General features: G+C 43.9%; 1 protein-coding gene across 9 annotated transcripts in view; it reads left to right on the top strand.

The window, feature by feature from the left end:
• LOC111926423 (uncharacterized) overlaps nucleotides 1-17095 on the top strand; it is a 237871-nt gene that overhangs the window by 171815 nt on the left and 48961 nt on the right. For all 9 annotated transcript variants that reach the window (XR_015282463.1, XR_002862916.2, XR_002862915.2 and 6 more), the window contains one exon: nucleotides 12929-12988. Coding sequence is in view for 4 of the 9 variants with exons in the window: in XM_086875083.1 (XP_086731209.1) it covers nucleotides 12929-12988 (60 nt within the window). In the remaining 5 variants the exon portion in view is untranslated. The remainder of the gene's footprint in view (nucleotides 1-12928; nucleotides 12989-17095) is intronic.

The following is a 17095-nucleotide window of genomic DNA, read 5'->3' as shown; positions in this document are numbered from 1 at the left end:
TGTCCTGCTAGTGTTGGGGCAGTGTCCCCTCCCTGTCTGAGGGTCTGGGATGGTGAAAGCCAGCTCTGACTGTCTGTAATGTATGGGAAAGGCAATTCCAATAACTCATTTTACAACCAAGTGATCATTTATCCTACTAGCAAAATCTGTTCAACTCTGGTTGTATAGGTTAGACAGTAATAAAAGTTCAAGTATCCATAAAATTGCCATTGAACTGTAAATTAATGTGAGGTAAAGTTGTTGCCCAAGGGAATAACTGAGCTCCAGAAAGTTGTGTCCTAAATTAATTAATGCTGAGTTAGGCTCTGCCTAGGAAGAGAAAGAATGGGTTTTTGCTGGCCTTTGGTTGTTGAACTCAGATTTTTGTTTTCAAGCAGAAGTTGCCATTGTCATCTCTGTTCATTTAAACAGGATTTTGAAAATCAGAGAAAACGCCAGGAAAAATGATGATTTGCATGGCCTATTTATTTTTCTTCTTAATTTTTTTGTTGTTTGTTTTAAATGTATTATTATATCTGAATGGGTAGAGACACTTGATCTCCACTCATTGTACTGGTTAAGTTTCCTTCTTGATTAATCATAGGTGGACATTTGCACTTCATGGGTGCTGCTCCTCATGACTTGCCCATCCCCTTAAAACTTTTGGATTGCCTTTTTTCTTTGTTTCTTCTTCACTGAAAAAAAGCACAAAAACCCCTCAACCCCAGTGATACTTATTTATTTATTATAGGTCAGTTTTAGTTATTATGGATGAGGATTAATAAAAATTAATGTACTCAGACCCACTGCCCTGGGAATCAGCTGCTTTTTAAGGAGTGGGGTAAAAGTTTGGGGTGTCCAGAGCTACACAAAGCATCACTGATGGATTTGTGCAATTCCCACAAGTGAGGAATCCCAAATTTTCCTGACTTCTGTTTTCCTCTCTTCCTCTTTCCTTTGCACCTTAACTTTTTAGTTTTCCCCCTCATCCTTCTATTTTTCTTTCTCTTCAGTCTCTATTTATTTCTTCTGCTTCACAGATTGTCTCTCTGCTTGGTTTTCTTTTCCCCAGCACTTACTATATTCCGTGTGTTTTTGCAGCTCTAATGCTGGCTTGTCTGCCAAAGAATAAACTCCTATTTATGGCAAATATATGCAGCTCTATGCACTGCTAAAACATCCTCAGACTGTTTGCTCACAGCCGTCCTGCAGAGACAGCACGACACTGTGAGCACACGAACTGAGCAGCTCCTGCCACCTTCGCCAAAATCAGAGCCAAAAACACCTTAGAACACCTGCTCTCAATGCACAGACCTCTCTCCTCCTCTGACACAGCACAGGTTGGGTTTAGCTGGCAGAGTTCCATGGGTTAGACCTTCAGGTGAAACTATCCTGCTCCTCCTGCCCAGCAAGGGATAACAATTACTTCTGCCCTCCAGTGGAAATTCCTCAACTGGCCCCCTGTCAGGTCAAGTGGTGCTTTTTGAGAGCCCTAGATTGGAAGTTCTGAGCACTTGGTGTTAAAAGCTGGTTTTTGGGTTGTTATGAAATGTACCTTGGGGTGGTTTCACCTTGTACCTCTCAATTAGAATCCCAAGGCAGCCGCACTCCAGCTCCAATCCGTTTTAAACCAGGCTTTCAGCCCTGGTTTTACCAAGGTACAGTAAATAAAGGGGGGGAATTTCAAAGGCACGAGGGGTAGTACATTCACTGGAAGTCGACGGAAGTTGGTGTCTAATTCCCATTTGTGCCTTTGAAAACACACATGGCCCTGCTCTGCCCATGGCTTTAAATCTCATGTGCACACAAACACAAGCCCCATGTTTCTATTCAACCTTCCACACACATTTTCATTTCCTTTCAGTGTCACAAACTTCCCGCGGTAGCTGAAACACGTCAGGGATGTTTTTGTCAAATTGCTGAGACCAAGTTCTTCAGCTCCCACTCTGCACTTCTGGCGTGATCAGATCATGATGTTAGAGTCGCAAAAGAGCTTATTAGCAGCTGGTGCAGACACTTTCTGTGTGCTCTAAAAACAACAACGAGAACAGCAACTCAGCTGGGAAGAGCATATGCAATAGCCTTTTAATAATTGCTTCAGCTCACCATGTCATTGCACGTAAGCTTTCTCATCAATGAGCCCAGGAATACAAAACCACAGAACTTCTTAAATTTTTCAAACACCTGCATCTTGTGAAATTAATTTTTGCTACCAGATTAAAAAAAACCCAAGAAAACAACAAACAAACAAAAAAACCCACAAAAGCAAACAAAACAAAAAAATAGGAAGAAAGAAAAAAAAAAATCTCTTGGATCAAAAGTGTCTCCTTATCAGGAAATGAAGGACAGGAACAAAAATACCCTCCTCCTCCATCTCCTCCTCTTCTTTTCCCACCTCAAACTTGATGATAAGATTCTGTAATCTGACAACCCCCTGCAAAATGATAGCTGGGTGTTTACAAACGGGGCTTTTCGATGCAAGCCTGTGATTAAAAATCCTCCAGCAGCAGCCATGTGACGGCTGGCCAGGCTCTGCCTTGTCCCCATTGCTCCCTGTGCCGCCCAGCTTTGTGTCCTGCTTTATCTGCCTGGAGCCTCCCGAGGGGCGCAGAGGCAGCTGGGGGATGCCAGTGCCAGCTTTGGAGTGTGTTTATCCAGCAGTGGCAGGGAAGTGGCCCTGGTCACTGGGCTGGAGTGCTGCCCACGGGCTTGGAGTGGGCTGCTGCTCAGCTGTCCTGTGCCTGCAGTCGCAGGGATGGATTTGCTTCCTTTCGCAATCAGTCAGACAATAAGGATGTTGCTAAATCCTTTCTGGAGCCCAAAGGCAGGGCTGTTGGTTGATCCTTGTTTCCTGTGCAGTTATGATTTGTGTGACCACCAAGTTGCCCCTTGACTCACCAAGTCCCGAGCCCCAATGTCAGAGCCTGCAGTGGGGGATCGGAGCTCGGCGTGGCCAGCAGATGTCTCCCAGGATATTGCTTTGCAGACACCGCTCTCCCAACTCCCTCTCTTTCCTGAGGCTCCCGAAACTGGGCTTGCTTGGTTATGAGAAATGCTCTCTCTTTGCCTGTTCTCTGCAAGTATTACAGCCCCAAAGACATAGCTTTGTGATGCTGAGGGTTTTTTTAAGCTGCAGCCTAAATTAAGGAAATGGTTTGTAAAGATAAAAAAAAGGCAAGGGAAGGCAGCTCCTTTGTGCCTTCAGAACGTTTCATGATTACTTACAGCCTTTGCGGGAAGGAAGCAATGTCACTCATGGGGGCACGCAGCATTTTAGATCACGTCTGATTGGGAAAATCATTAACATTGCTGGGATTCTGCTTCATTTTCTGTGGGAGAATTGGAAGATGGCAGGAGAAAGGTTCTGTTTGCAGGTGCAGGCTGTGTTGACACGAGGCAAATCTGCAAATCAAGCTGTACCTGCCGGGCTGCGCTGGCACATTTTTCCTTGGATAGGTTTGGCTGAAGTGTGAGCTCTTCTGGCTCGCTGGCTGTGCATTATTATCCTCTGTATTCAGCAGCAGCAAGTGCAGCAGTGAGGATAAGAGGTTGCTCATGGCACTGAAGGAATTAGTTGTGGAGGTGGAAGGGAAGGCTGGAGTCCCCCGGTCCCAGTCATGCTCGCTCTGGAGCGCGGCATTTTGGCTGGGATGGGGTTTGAAGCCCACCACAGGTCACACGGAAAATGCTGGCGCTGTTATCGTTCTGCAGGAGCTCTCCGTTGGCATGAGCCATGTCTTTGAGAATACAATAGTCCATCACCAATCCAATCATCTTTCTGTGACTGAGGGGTTTATGCAATTATAAAAAAGTGGATGATTTCAATGTTCTATCCCTCTTGTGGAATTGTGTTTGGAATTTATCCGGCGAGACAGGGGAAGGGATTTTGTTTGTTTTGTTTGATCATTTCTTATCACAGAACTTTGTTTGACTCAAACCACAATGATACAAGCATTCAAACACCTCCTTCAGATGTAATATTGATTTATAAAACAGCAGTGCACAGCTGCTAAGCTTCACTGTTTCATACAGAAGGTCTTCAATTCCCAACAAATTACTGGCATTTCTACCTATTTACAAATTAATGTTTCCTCTGAACCTTGTGCATTTCTTATTATTCTAGTCTGCTTTCTTCAGTTTCTGCTTAGAAACCTCATGTGAGTGTGCATTATGCAGTGATAGGGCAGCTTTAGAGCATCAGTCAAATTGGAGTTAAATAAAAAAAATCTAGATCAACGTTTCTCCTTAGGCAAGTTATGCACTGAGTGAAATTAAACCACTATATGTACTTGTAGATTGAAGAATCAGAGGTGGAGGATGGGTCAGAAACACTAAGATCAAAGTTTTTCTTCTTTGAAAAAAATCTCTTTGAAAAGCCCCCATGCCACCTATTCTGCTTGTTAATGTTTTGACTGGAAGTGTCTGGCAGTGTCATCATCAGCAGAATATTTTTAAAGACCTATTTTTTTTATTTTTTTGGAGCCGAGTCTAATAGCAAAGCAATGGATCCTTAGCAGCCTCTGTTCTATGTCTCTTAAGGGAATATTTTTGTTAATTGCAAATATTTGATTGACAAACATGGGATGCAATTAGTAGGCAGGCACAGTAGGAATGTGCAGTGAACTGGATCTCTGAACCAACAGATCTCAACTCTCTCAGCTTGATCTGAAATAGGCTAGAGCATTTAAACCATATGTTTCCCTCAAACTTTTTCTTTCCTCTGAAAATTCCTTATTTCCCTCAACTAACCTTCTTTCACTCTCGGCACCAAGGGAGCTAATTCATCCACTATGATCACGTCAAATAAAGACAGAAAATTCTACACAAGCTGCAGACTTACGCTGCTTTTTGACCGTGGCAGTAAAAATTAATGTGGACAAGACTATACATGCCAGTTGTGCCTTACAAAAGCCCTAGGTGAAAGAGAATACAATCTAATTTAACTTTAGACATTTTGAGCTTAATGGTCTATTTAAACAACCTGGTACCATCTGACTACATTTATCAATTATATTTCTTTTTATTTATACAGAGTACTATCTTTCTGGAAAGGCTATAATTAAAACTTACCTAGATAAATTGTGCTCAGATTCTGTGGCACGAGAAGGAATTCAAAGGATTTCAGTGTTTTTATGTGTTCTTTTTCATAAAAAAAAAAAAAAAGGTTGCTCTGAAATCTTTAAAAGGAAATAGATTTTCATAATTAGAATAACCTAATTGCAATAGTTTCCATAATTACAGCTAAGAATTGCCAACAGGAAATGCAGTGTGGTCTTCACAGTGAAATGTTGGCACCCTGGATTTTTTTCCTGGGTAAGCAATCCCTCTTCTCTCAGGGGTGGGGTGCTTGGTCTTCCACTTCTCACTGGCAGGAAAACCACCTTGGGGGGGTTTCAGCCAGAATTTGGGTTTTCAGGAAATTTCAGCTCGTACTTTGTGACATCACCGTAATTTCTACAGCGTGATATCGCATGCTGAGTATGATTGAGGTTGGTGGAGAAAGAGCAGCGGGTGCTCTGAGGACTTTCAGGTGCTTCTGTGGATGGGTCTTGGCTCTCAGCATAACCTCCTTGTATTCCTGAAGTCCCAGTTCCCTCCCAGATCCGTGGCACAAGAAACCCGAGTTTGGGTGTGCCTGCATCATCACTCTCCGTTAGCGCATGCCTGGTTATCCAGGCACATGGAGAGGCTCACGAAGCTCTGCTCCTTTCCGAAGGGCCCGATCCCTGCTCCTGCTGGGGGCTGCTCCTGTGATTAAGGCTGACTCACGGACGTGTGGCAGGATCCAGCCTTTAATTTGCAAATCCCAGTAACGGGATGTGTTAATCAGTCACTTCATCAGTGGAAGGAGTGCGAGATCCGTAGTGGCTGCACGGGGAGGATATAAATACAAGCTGGATTTCTTGAAAACTTTCCTTCTAGAATTTTGTCCTTAGAAGGGAAAACATTATTTCGCCGCTGAGACCTGAATGTAAAATTTCAGATCCGTTGTAAGAAGCCCCACAGAACTAACAAAAAAAATTAATTTCCATCTGTGACGTTTCATGATGTATATTTGTAGCCCTGTTACTGAAGCAATATTTGACAAGGGCAGTTAAAAAATACTCTTTTCAGCAGACTAACAGTGTTTTTCCATAAGGGCAGTTAATGAAGGTTCTGTGCAAACCCATGGTAATTTAGACAGAGCTTCATGATGAACCTCTTTGGTATGGCAGGGTTATTTTAAATGCTGCTCCAGGTGCCTGCTTGGACTTGTCAAGCTTGCCCTTAGTGAAGACCAGTCCCCCACAGATAATTCCTTTTTCACACTGGAGCTGTTGTTGTGTCTTTCTGTTTAGGTGCTTGACAGAAAATGTCCACAGTTAGGCTGTGCATAATGTACACTGTCAATTTGTAAGATCCTTCTCCCCAACTGTGCTGAAAGAGGGACTTTGTCACAGGTTTTCTTCTCCTCGCAGCTCCACAATCTGAATGTTACGGTTTTGTCATGTTAATGTAATTCACTTAAAATATTTAAATTGTCCTTAATTAATTGAGGGAGGAGATTATCATAGTGGTGGACTTGTAGGCAGCGTGTGGAGCAGAGCTGCCGGGGTTTTGGTGAATACAGGTGATGGATGGTGTTGACGTGAGCGGCTGCAGTCGCACAGTGTGCGTATACACAAATTACACCGCCATGTGTGTTCCTCCCTGTTAGCAAAGCCTTTTGTTTATATATACCCAGCTATACATTTACACATTATGTAAATAAACACACATATGCCCATGCAATTTAATTGAATATATGGCTATGGGTTAAGAGGCATGTTACTCTGATGAAAAACATCTTATGGTACGGAGTAAAAATATTTCCGACGTGCTTTTGAGCCTCCTGTAGAATTTAAGAAGGAACTGCAGAGATTTCTTTAAGGTAGTGGTTCAAGCCATTGAAGAGAAAGGCCTGGTATTCTTCGAAAACCTCCAGGCTTTTGAGTGGCATTCTCAGAAACCCATTGAGTTCCATTTTCAATCAACTCCTTTTATTCTTATTCAGTCATGGGATTTTCCATCTATCTTTGGTATACGCCAAATGGACATTACTCCATGAGTTTTGTTTCAAATTAGGTTCATACTTCTAACAAATGTGTAAGAAATTATGCTTGTAAATCAGTCTTCCCAACGACAAATCCCCCAAAAATTGACACGAGCATCTCAGGGTGTGATGAAGAGCTGCCGTTCAGTCATTCTTGGGGGTGCAACATGGGCTTTGATGGGCTGAGAGAGGCACAGAGTGGTGGGCTTGTGGTGCCTCCCACCCACTCATCCACACTGGTGGTGCCACTGGAGGGGCCCATGGAGGTGTTCTCCACTGGAAAAATGCCATGACGGGCTGCAGGAGATGGTGAACCCCAGGGTGGGAGCTGTTGCTGGACTTCCCCGTGGGGTTGTGTAGCATCTTCTCCTTGGCACTCCTTTGGGCACCGGAGCTGGGACAGCAGTGCCTGCTCCTCTCAGTGCAGGGCACCACAGGCCACGCCGCAGGTGACACGTCTGGCTCTGGCAGAGCCCAGAACTGCGTGTCTGCCTCACAAAGAAACCTCTGCTTTTGCTTTTTGTTTGTTGTTTTTCCCCTCCGTCTCCGGCGCAGCCGGGGCGCCTCTCCTCCAGCTGTTCTGTGACACCGCGCAGCCATCAAACGCTGGAAGCCCGGATCAGAGAGCAGCAGTGACAGACTCCCTGGTGCAGGCAGGCCAGGTCCCAAATCTATTGTTCATACCAGAAAGCTCAGCAGAGTGACTTGACAGGTTTTTAAAGCACTGGAGAACTTCACCAGGAAGTTTTCTTCCTTTCCTGCCCCTTTCTTTCCCTCACTCTGCCTGAAGCCAGGTGCTGAGCGTGTGCCATTTTGGCAATTAGCAAAACGGGGGGGGATTGCTGGTTCTGAGCACAGGTACACAGGGATAATCAGGTGTGTGGGAATCAGCAATCCCTCTGCATGCAGGGGCCATCACTGGGCTGCTTTGTACTATTGCATTCAGACACCGTGTTCTGAGCGTCTTTGTTATCGTCGCCTGATAAATAAACAGCCCTAAAATTACAGAACTTATTATGGTAATTGAGTGAAGAAAAGGAAATGCAAACCGTGCCTCACTATCTATTACATTGCCACTGCTAAAGTTGCCTAAACCTGTGCTACTCAAATGATATTGTAATATTAGCCTTCTTTCTTTTTTCACAATGATTGTTTTCTGTCCATCTCAAGCTGGATGTCAGTTCATTTAGATTTACATCAAGTAGTAAATTAAAATAATCACTCAGCAAACACTCTCAGCTCAGTTTTCTCTTTCAGTCAGGAGTTGCGAGAGATGCTTGAAGCATTCAAGCAGAAAATATTGCTGTCTAGATATTTGTCCTCTGGGTGATAAAGGAGGCATTGTCTTGGGACCCACTCAGGCCTCGGAGCTGATAGTAGCTGTGCATCACAGCTGTGAAGTGCGCTTTGTTATGTGTCTGAGGATTAGGGTTCAGGACCTTGTTTTTCTTGAAATACCAGACTGATCAGAGCTGCATATGTTCGGGGGAAAGCAGAGGTCGATGGTTCTCTGTCCACATTTTTACTAGATTATTTTTGGACAGAACTCTGGGAGAATACCCTGCAGCTTAAACCATCCCAAGAGTTTTTCATATTCTGCATTATAACCGTCATGGAAAAAAAGGCTGTAGTTTATCTATCTGCATTTGAAACAAAAGGCTACAGCATCACAGACACGCCGTGCTTTGGACCCACGCTGGAGCAGGCTGGATTTTGCTCTTTTGTGCTCCATTTACAGTACAGCTGCCCATTTAGAAGCACAAATGCACCTTGATATAATAACCAAATCCAAAGAATGTCTGGCCTCAAGGGTAGCACAGACCGACAGTTAATCTTAAAGCAGGGCTGGTGTACAGAGCAAGAGTGTGGGGGGACAGAAAAAGGCTGTTCTGTGTTTGTTAGCTATCTGTTCTAGGGGAAAAAAAAAAAAAAAAAAAAAAAAAAAAAAAAAAAAAAAAAAGTGGATTTCTATCCACATTCTTTGCTATTAAAAAAAATAACCTGCATTTTTTTCCCCCAGCCACCAAACAGACAAACCAAACCCCCCCACACCAAAGCAGTGTTTATTTTGGCAAAAATGGTATGGCCAGAAGTACTTGTAGTGAAGATGCTGTGGTGAGCTAAGGCAATACTTCCATGGCAGTTGAGGTGTGAGTAAAGGCTGCAGGATCTGGGCACGATCTGCTGAGCCTCCTCTTTGTGGCAGCACAATGTGGGAGTGTGTGGAATTGAGGCTTTGGGGCCGCACTGTTGTCTTTTGGTGATACCACAGGATCTAACTGGATTTTACTGATAAACAGAGGGCTACCTGTGGTTCTTTTGTTGTAAGTCAATGTGCACATACACACTGCAGATTCAACTTTCAGTGTCAGTCTGAATCTCTCCCTCCCAGAATGGGGCTCTGATCAATAGGCAGAATATTGCCTTTGAAATTATCGGTGTTAATCATAGAACCCCACGGATGGGATGGGAGGGAGAACAGCATTTGCCCACGTGCAGGATAATGCCTGGGGGTTGCTTGGAAACACGTCAGCAGGCACAACTTTTAACTCCAGCAAGCTTCTGCATAAATTCTGAGGCTCACCCATACATCTTTACTTCAAAAATGAAGCCTTTCCATCCCCCGTTCTTCCATGGAGCCCCAGCCCAGCCCAGCACTGGGCCTACACATCCCTAGCAAGGCTCTTCAGGTCAGTGGGATGGCTCAGATGCTCCTCTCTGTCCATGGAAAGCTGAGCTTGGAGCTGTGCTCCAGGGCATTCAGAAGGCAGTTTGGGACATTAGTTTGAGCTTAGGGGCTTTAATGAATGACTCGAGGTTACTGTTGTGACAGAGCACCAGCCTGGGCTCAGCAGTCACCAAACAGCTCCTGAACGTGTTCTTGTCATCCCAGTCTTTTTGTGGATGCCATTGCCATTCAGAGGATGCTCTTGGCAATTTTCAGTTTTGGTGGGTGTGGCAAGAACAACCTAGAAGTATTTCTTGTGCCTAGACAAACCTGTTCCCAGGACACAAAAAGGAGCAATTGGAGCAGATGTGGAATGAGGAGCCTCGATCAGAGATGGAGCTGTGTAATCATTGTTTGAATGAAGCTCCAGGCTGCCAATTTAGTTCCCCATTTGTGTTCTCCTCCTGTGTGCTGCTGGACACTCCTGCCCTGCTGCCCTGTGCTGCTTTCCTGAGGATTTATGTTCAGGATGTGCATGAACCAGGGCCGTGCCACGTGGAATGGGGGAAGTCATCCCTTGTCACTTTGTCTGCGGCCTGGCAGAACTGATTTGCTGCAGTTGTGCCTGCAGAGAGCTGGCATCATGTGAAGGCATTTATCACTGGAGATACGCTGATAGCAAACCTTCAAAAAAATCATAGGCTAGCACTCAATGTGCCCTTTGTTTATAAGGAGTCTTTTATATTTAGGTATTTTCCTTCACTTCTGCTTCCTCCTTTTTTAGGCACTGACCTCTGCTTCTGTGCTCTTAGAAATCCTCCCTCTCTGTTTTATTTGTCTTCTAACATTTTTTTTCTCTCACTGGTTTTTTTAAAATGCAATTTGGTTTTCTTTTTTCATGCTATGAAAAGGTTTGTTTTACCCTTCCTCATTCATGCTAGCCCAGATATCCATAAGTCCTCTTTTTGCCTCGAGTTGTTGCTACTGATAGGGTTCCTTTATTACTAAACCTTCCATGGGTTTTCCCCTTTCTTTCCTTAACTTTCTTGTTTGTCTGTCTCATATTTATCTTCTTCCTATATCCTGGTAAAACATATTAGAGGTGCCTCTTACCTTCCTCTCTAATCCCTTTCCTACTGCCATCCTCTCATGACTGGGGGGATTTTTAGCTGAAAATATAAATCAGGCTCCTCTTCCAAAGCTGGACAACAGAAAGGGGAGTCCTCTTGTTGATTACATTAAAAAAAAAACAAAAAACAAAACAATTTCTGGAATGAAAGAAAAAGAAATCCTGCTGGGGTAAAAAAAAGCTCCTGGTGCAAACTGACACCAGGGAGGCAGAGACGTGAAACCTTTCCGTTGGTACCTGTTCCCTCTGCTCACATGGAGGAGACAGAGGGGCCAGGACATTTCAGAGTGAAAGCTGTCCTACCAGTAATTACATTATCTTTGTGGGTTTATATCAGCTGAAAATCAAGTCTCAGAATTTTACCTGATCGGAGTTTTTTATGGGAAGAAGCGTTCACTCAGGGCTATCATGATGCTTACTGAATTACTTGAAGCAGGCATTGTTTTCTAGAGGTCTCAATACCAGCAAGAATAGCTGAAATTATCAAAATATCAACATAAAACCCTACACAAAGTGTGGCACTGTTGTTTGTGAGTGGCGTGGCTTAGGCCTTTCTGCTGCTGTCACCAACCACTGCCATCAGAGCCCTGCATGAAACCAGGCACAGGAAGGGGGGATTCCCCTACTTCTCTGCAATGGAAAATAAAAAGGGAAGCAAAAATAGAGAGCTAATTTCCTGACTGCAGGAAAAGAACTGCTGGGGTAGAAGGTTACCAAGGCCTCTGGCTCCTTGCGTGGAGCTGAAGAGAATATTCAGAGTTCAAACACAAGTAGGAGATCTCTGAGTGCAGGAAACAACAACGCAGTGCGGGGTGAGAGAATTCAGCAGAGAGCAGGAGGGCGTTACCTTACCCTGTGTGCATCCAACCCTGGCAGGAGAGGGATCCCACAAACCCTTATCGTTGTAAGCTCTTGCTAATTTGAGAAGTGTCAGGAATGGCAGTGTAATTTCCCCCTCAGCTGTCGGGATCTCAGGGTGTGTATCCGATTAGATGGCACCTTCTAGAACGTGAGCGGTCAGTGGCAAAGCCTCTGTGCAGAGCCTGTCAGAGTGGCATCACTTTGGTATAAATAAAGGATCTTTATTTGATTTATTTGATGCCTAAGATCTTTGTTAGGTAACAAAGTCTGTTGTAGATGCCACTGTGGGACATGAAGAACTGCACCTGTTTTCTGGTGTAGCAGTTGTGAATTAACATCAGGATAATAAAGGCCCTTCCCGGTGCCTTCCTGCTGGAGATCCACAAGGGTCTCTGATGTCCTTCTAGCTCAGTATTAGGAAATACTGAAAGCATGGAAGCTGTAGGGAAATCCAGGTGCCTTGCATTTGAAGGTTTTCTCTTTCTAACAACACAAATGTTACCTTGGTGTTCTCCTCAACAGTGGGCTCTCACAGTTCCCTTTTCCATGGGAAGTCAGGTGGTTTCTGAGCAGTGCCTGCATATTCCATGCTAAAAGGGCAGCTGAAAAGGCAGCCTTGGCTGCAGCTGCTACCTGGAAATCCAGAGGCCATTGTTTTCCTTATTTCATCTGTTGCTAGTCAGCTGGAAAGTACAGTGACCTGTGAGTAATGTGGTCATCCCCAGCTCATGCTGATAAACCTTTACAGTGCTGCTTCTTGCCATCTCTCCTTCTCTATCTCTCTGAGATGTTCTGATCCAATCTTGACTTCCTTTGAGGTAGGGCATTCTGTCTTAACACCCTAACCCCCTTGGAGAACCAGAGAGAAATGATGCTGAGATGGTTTTTTGTTGTGTTTTTGCCTGATTGACTTGTCTGCAGGGCTTTTATACCAGAAAGGAAATGACTCTATGGCCATAACCCTGGAGCCCTTCAGGACACTGCTCCTCTCAATTAGTGGCTGCTGCTGAAGGCAGAGCAGAGGAATTCCCAAATCCCAGGATATCAGTTTGGCCCTATGGGCAGCAAACCACCAGGTGTAGCCCCCTAGAGTTGGGAGGTAGCAGATCTCAATCAGTTTTTACTCTCTCCACCTTCTGGGCAACACTGGGCTGTCACCTGGCATGTTTGCAATTCTTGTTTCCATCACTAATGAGTTTTGCTTGCTTACTCCTTACAGATCAGCTGCATTTTGTGGAGCATTTCTGGAGCTGAGGGACAACTGTCTGGGAATTTCCAGGTAAATGCAATTTCTTCTGCTTCATTCATGAGCTGCTCTGGATGTTGTGATCTCCTCCTTGATCTCAGGCTTCAGGCCTCTCTCCTAATCCTCTAAATTGGCCACCTCATGATTAGATTGTTGTCTTGAGTTGCATCTTTGAATTCAAAGTGAAGGATGTTCTGGGTCCCACCAGGAGAGTTTGACCAGGAGCTTCCAGACTCCCAATTCTTATCTGAGGGGGTTTGCCTGCACTTCCTAAAGATATAAATATTTGAACACTTACTGGATAAAGAACTGTCTCTGTGATCCTGCCTTACCTGTGCTTAGTGTTGGAACTCAACTTTCTTGTCCTGACAGAAACACTGTCACTTTCTGACTGCACAGTCTTCACCTGTTTATTACCTTTTTAAAGGGCTGAGATTTACCATGGATTTTTGCAGTTGGTTCTAGACTGTTTCATATTTACATCATCTTAATTTCTTAGAGACTCCAGATTCAAGTGAGGCAGTATTACAGTGGGGACCTACAAAAGAGCACTGGGTGTGATGGTTTGAGGGCCACCACACCATGGGCACACCAAGCCCCAGCCCTGGCAGCAGCTTTGTGCCCTGCCTGGCAGGTTGTTCGAGACCCAGATAAAAGCAGAGTGTTTTTCAGGCTGGCACTGGTCCATCCTCAGTATGATACTGTGTGTATTGTGAGTTCCTTGGGGCAGGGACTGTGGTTTTCCATATGTCTTGAGTTGCTCCAAGATTGTGGCTGGCATTCTGTGAACCAAAGCTAATAAATCAAAGCCAGTTTTTTCTCATGCACTTCAAAACCTACTCCATTTTGGAACGAGAAAACCACGTACAGCTCACTGCAGGCTTTGTCAAATTATTCCTCCCCTTCACACTTGGACTCTTCTTCATTTTCCACACACTTAATACTCACCCAGCTCCTTTCTGTAACTGGCAGCTGATCCAATTACACACTAGAGGTAGAAATACTGAAGTCTTACAGTTCAAATGTGGAATGATATGCATAGTCACTTTGTCACTCAAATCCTTAAAAAAAATAAAAAAAGGAAAGGAAAGAAAACTCAGACTGGCTGGCCATAATTAAGGGCAGAAAATAGAGCACACAGTTAATATGTCCCTGGTTTGCCAATACTGGGATGTCACAAGTACCAATCAGGGAGCCAGAGCCATGTGGCTTCCTAGATAAAAATGCTGGCTTTTTTTACTTCTGGGGCTACAGTTCAAATCCAGCTTAAGGTTCTAAATGAGATGAGACCCTTAACCTATGCCAAAACTGGGGATCCCTCCAGGTCACAGCTGAGGTTATTGGCAGGTCACTGTGATTAAACTTGTCTTCTGTTGCCTTCAGCACACTTAATGGCATGAATAAAGGGATTGAGGTCCAAGCCCTGCCACAACGCCAAGAAGCCTGATGTATTAGAGATGATAATGAAGGCCTGGCAGTAATGACCCACTCTGAGTTAGAGGTAAAGTTAGGATGAGCCTGACAGGTACCCCTTGCTCACCCTGTTAGTGTTGGACTGCTGTGTGTGTAGTATGCCAGCTTCCAGAACTGCATTTTTGGAGAATTCTGCTTCAGATTCTCAGCTGGATTTGTGTTCAGACAGCATTTTGCATTCAGCTTGTAAAACTGCAAAGCAGTACCAAAAATGTACGAACCTTCAAAGCCTCCAAGCTCCTCCAGCTCCCACCAGAGAGCCAGAGATGAGAATCCCACATGACAAAAAACAAGCAATAATTAAAAATTCTTATTTTGCCCAAAGAATTCCTTTGTTCGAGGTATGTAAATGTCTTCGCCTGCGTGTAAGTTATTTCATTTTTGATAGTTCCTTAGCTCAGTAATGTGAGCTTGGGAATAGAGGAGTCTGAAAGGAGTGTTACTCTGAAACAAAACACCTGTCTTTCAGTCAAGACTAAATTGACAAGCAACAATTTAGTTGTCTAAACTCAGAGCTTTCAGGATTTCAGACTACATAAATGTCAAGATGCCTAGGTAGGGCTCAAAGGTGAGCGACAGTGTAGGCAAATATACATTGGAACTTCAATTATCCAACCCCTGATCACTTTCAGTTACCTGAAGTTTAAACATGTCTGCTTTCACTCTGGTTCCTACGTTTTTCTGTAAAAACCCTTTGTACTGAGTCACCTGTCTTTGCCCAGCGGAGTCTGTAAAGTTTTAAGAGCTCGTCTCCTGGGGAGCTTGGTGTGTCTGCCAGATCACAGCCCCTCTCTGATGGAGCCTGTAATTATTCCTTCATGTTACCTGGTGCATTTGGATAGAAGTATTAAAATCAATAAATTACCGTTTTCAGCTTTGCTGTTCCAGCCACATTCCCCTTTTCCATAGGCTTGGTGTCACAGAGGCACCTTCCTCCTGAGATAGAGTGTACCTGCTTGGAAATACATTGAAACTTGATTTGAAATTCTTTAATGATTCCCTGTAGGGAGATAGTGTTCTCTGATGAGCAGGCAGAGGATGGGATGAACTTTGCTACTTAGCAATAGTCACCATTATTGCCAAATTCTTCCCTTCATTGACTGACATCCAAGAGCCAAATATGCCTTGATTTCCACAGTTTAGAAGGTTATAAAGCTGCTGAGATCCCAGTCAAGACCCTCAGAGAAATTTTGCTTTACATTTTCTTGACTTCAACACTTTTTCTCAATACATCCCAGTTACTTTTGAGGGGTTTGCTGTGATTTGAGAGGCAGCAGTTCACGTTGGCAGGTCCCTACACCAGCTACAGAATTAAAAAGTTTTGAGCTGGCAGGAAAGTATGTGAGACCTCCTCACCTCCTTGTGCATCTTTATGTTTTCCAGCCTCATTTTCACCCTGTTCTTGACTTACATTTTCCACTTTTAGTTTCTTCCAGTGCTTCCTAACATCATCTGTTCTCTCTGAGGGGTGAAGGGAGTCCCTCTCCTTTTCTCCTTGTTCTCCAGCACGCATTTTCCTCTTTATCTTTAGGGGGAGGCATCTAAACCAGAGTAAGGAGGGGAGATTTTTGTTTCATCCCCCAAAGAGAATCTGAATAGGCCAGTGTGCTGGGCAGAGCCTTCTGGGAAATGAGGGATGGAATGCACTGGGCTGGGGTCCCTTTCCAGAGACACATTCCATGGTGGCTCTGGGGGATAAAAGCTGCTGTGTAAGTGCTGCCTCCTCTGCAGTGTGGGATTTTGGGGTAGGATGAGCTCCCTGAACAATAAACCAGCCCCCCTGAGGAGGAAAGAGGGGATTTCAGGCCAGGTCAGGCAACGTCTGCCTTCCCTTCAGCTGAAGGCAAAGAGCTTGATCCCAGCAGAACAAATGGCATAAGACATGGAGGATCCAGCATTGCACAGGAAAGTAAAATCCTGTTCTCCACTGAAAGCAGAGTTGCACAACTGAACCAAAAGGCAAAATGCAATCCAGTCATCTGTTGCTTTGGGAATGGGAAGAAAACAAAATTAAATGGGGATACTAAATTGTAAGTTTTGTGGTTAAAGAGAAATCTCATTCGCCTGGCAGCAAACTAATATTGCCAAGAAAATACAACAGCACAAGAAGAGCAGAGAGTGCCCATTTCAGTATTTAGGAAGTTCTGGTGTCTTAGGTGTTTTATGGCCATCAAAAACTGAAATAAATTAAAGTTGCACTTCAATTGAATTACACAATGACATCAATTTAAACATTAGTAAACAGATGCAATTCTGTGCAATGCTTTAAATTGCGTTTTCTCACATATGCATTTAATTTAAATTTATTGAGATGGTTATTTATGTTAATAAAATAATTAAAAGCAGTTATTTAAGACTAACTATGAAATAGCTGTGTAACTACCTATATTAATAAGACAGTTAGTTAAGGGATAATGTCTATTGCTTTATGGTGTAATTGCAATAAACAGCTGCTGAGTTTGATTAAGAGCTGAAGTGGAGCTAAAGTGTTTGAGCAATCTCAAAAGCTATTTGTTGTAAGTGTACTACAAAGCAATAGCGATTATTCCTATTATACAAAAAGCCATACCATAAACATTAAAATATAGCACATGAGTAAGGTGCTTTTTCCTTGGGTTGTTCCAGCATCTCCAATGGGGATGGTGAGTCTGGGGAAGGAGAGCTGGG

Source organism: Cyanistes caeruleus, chromosome 2 (assembly GCF_971803275.1).
Source record: "Cyanistes caeruleus chromosome 2, bCyaCae1.hap1.1, whole genome shotgun sequence".
NCBI classification, from domain to species: domain Eukaryota; kingdom Metazoa; phylum Chordata; class Aves; order Passeriformes; family Paridae; genus Cyanistes; species Cyanistes caeruleus.
Note: the sequence above shows the minus strand (reverse complement) of the source record. Positions and strands in the feature narration are given on the sequence as shown.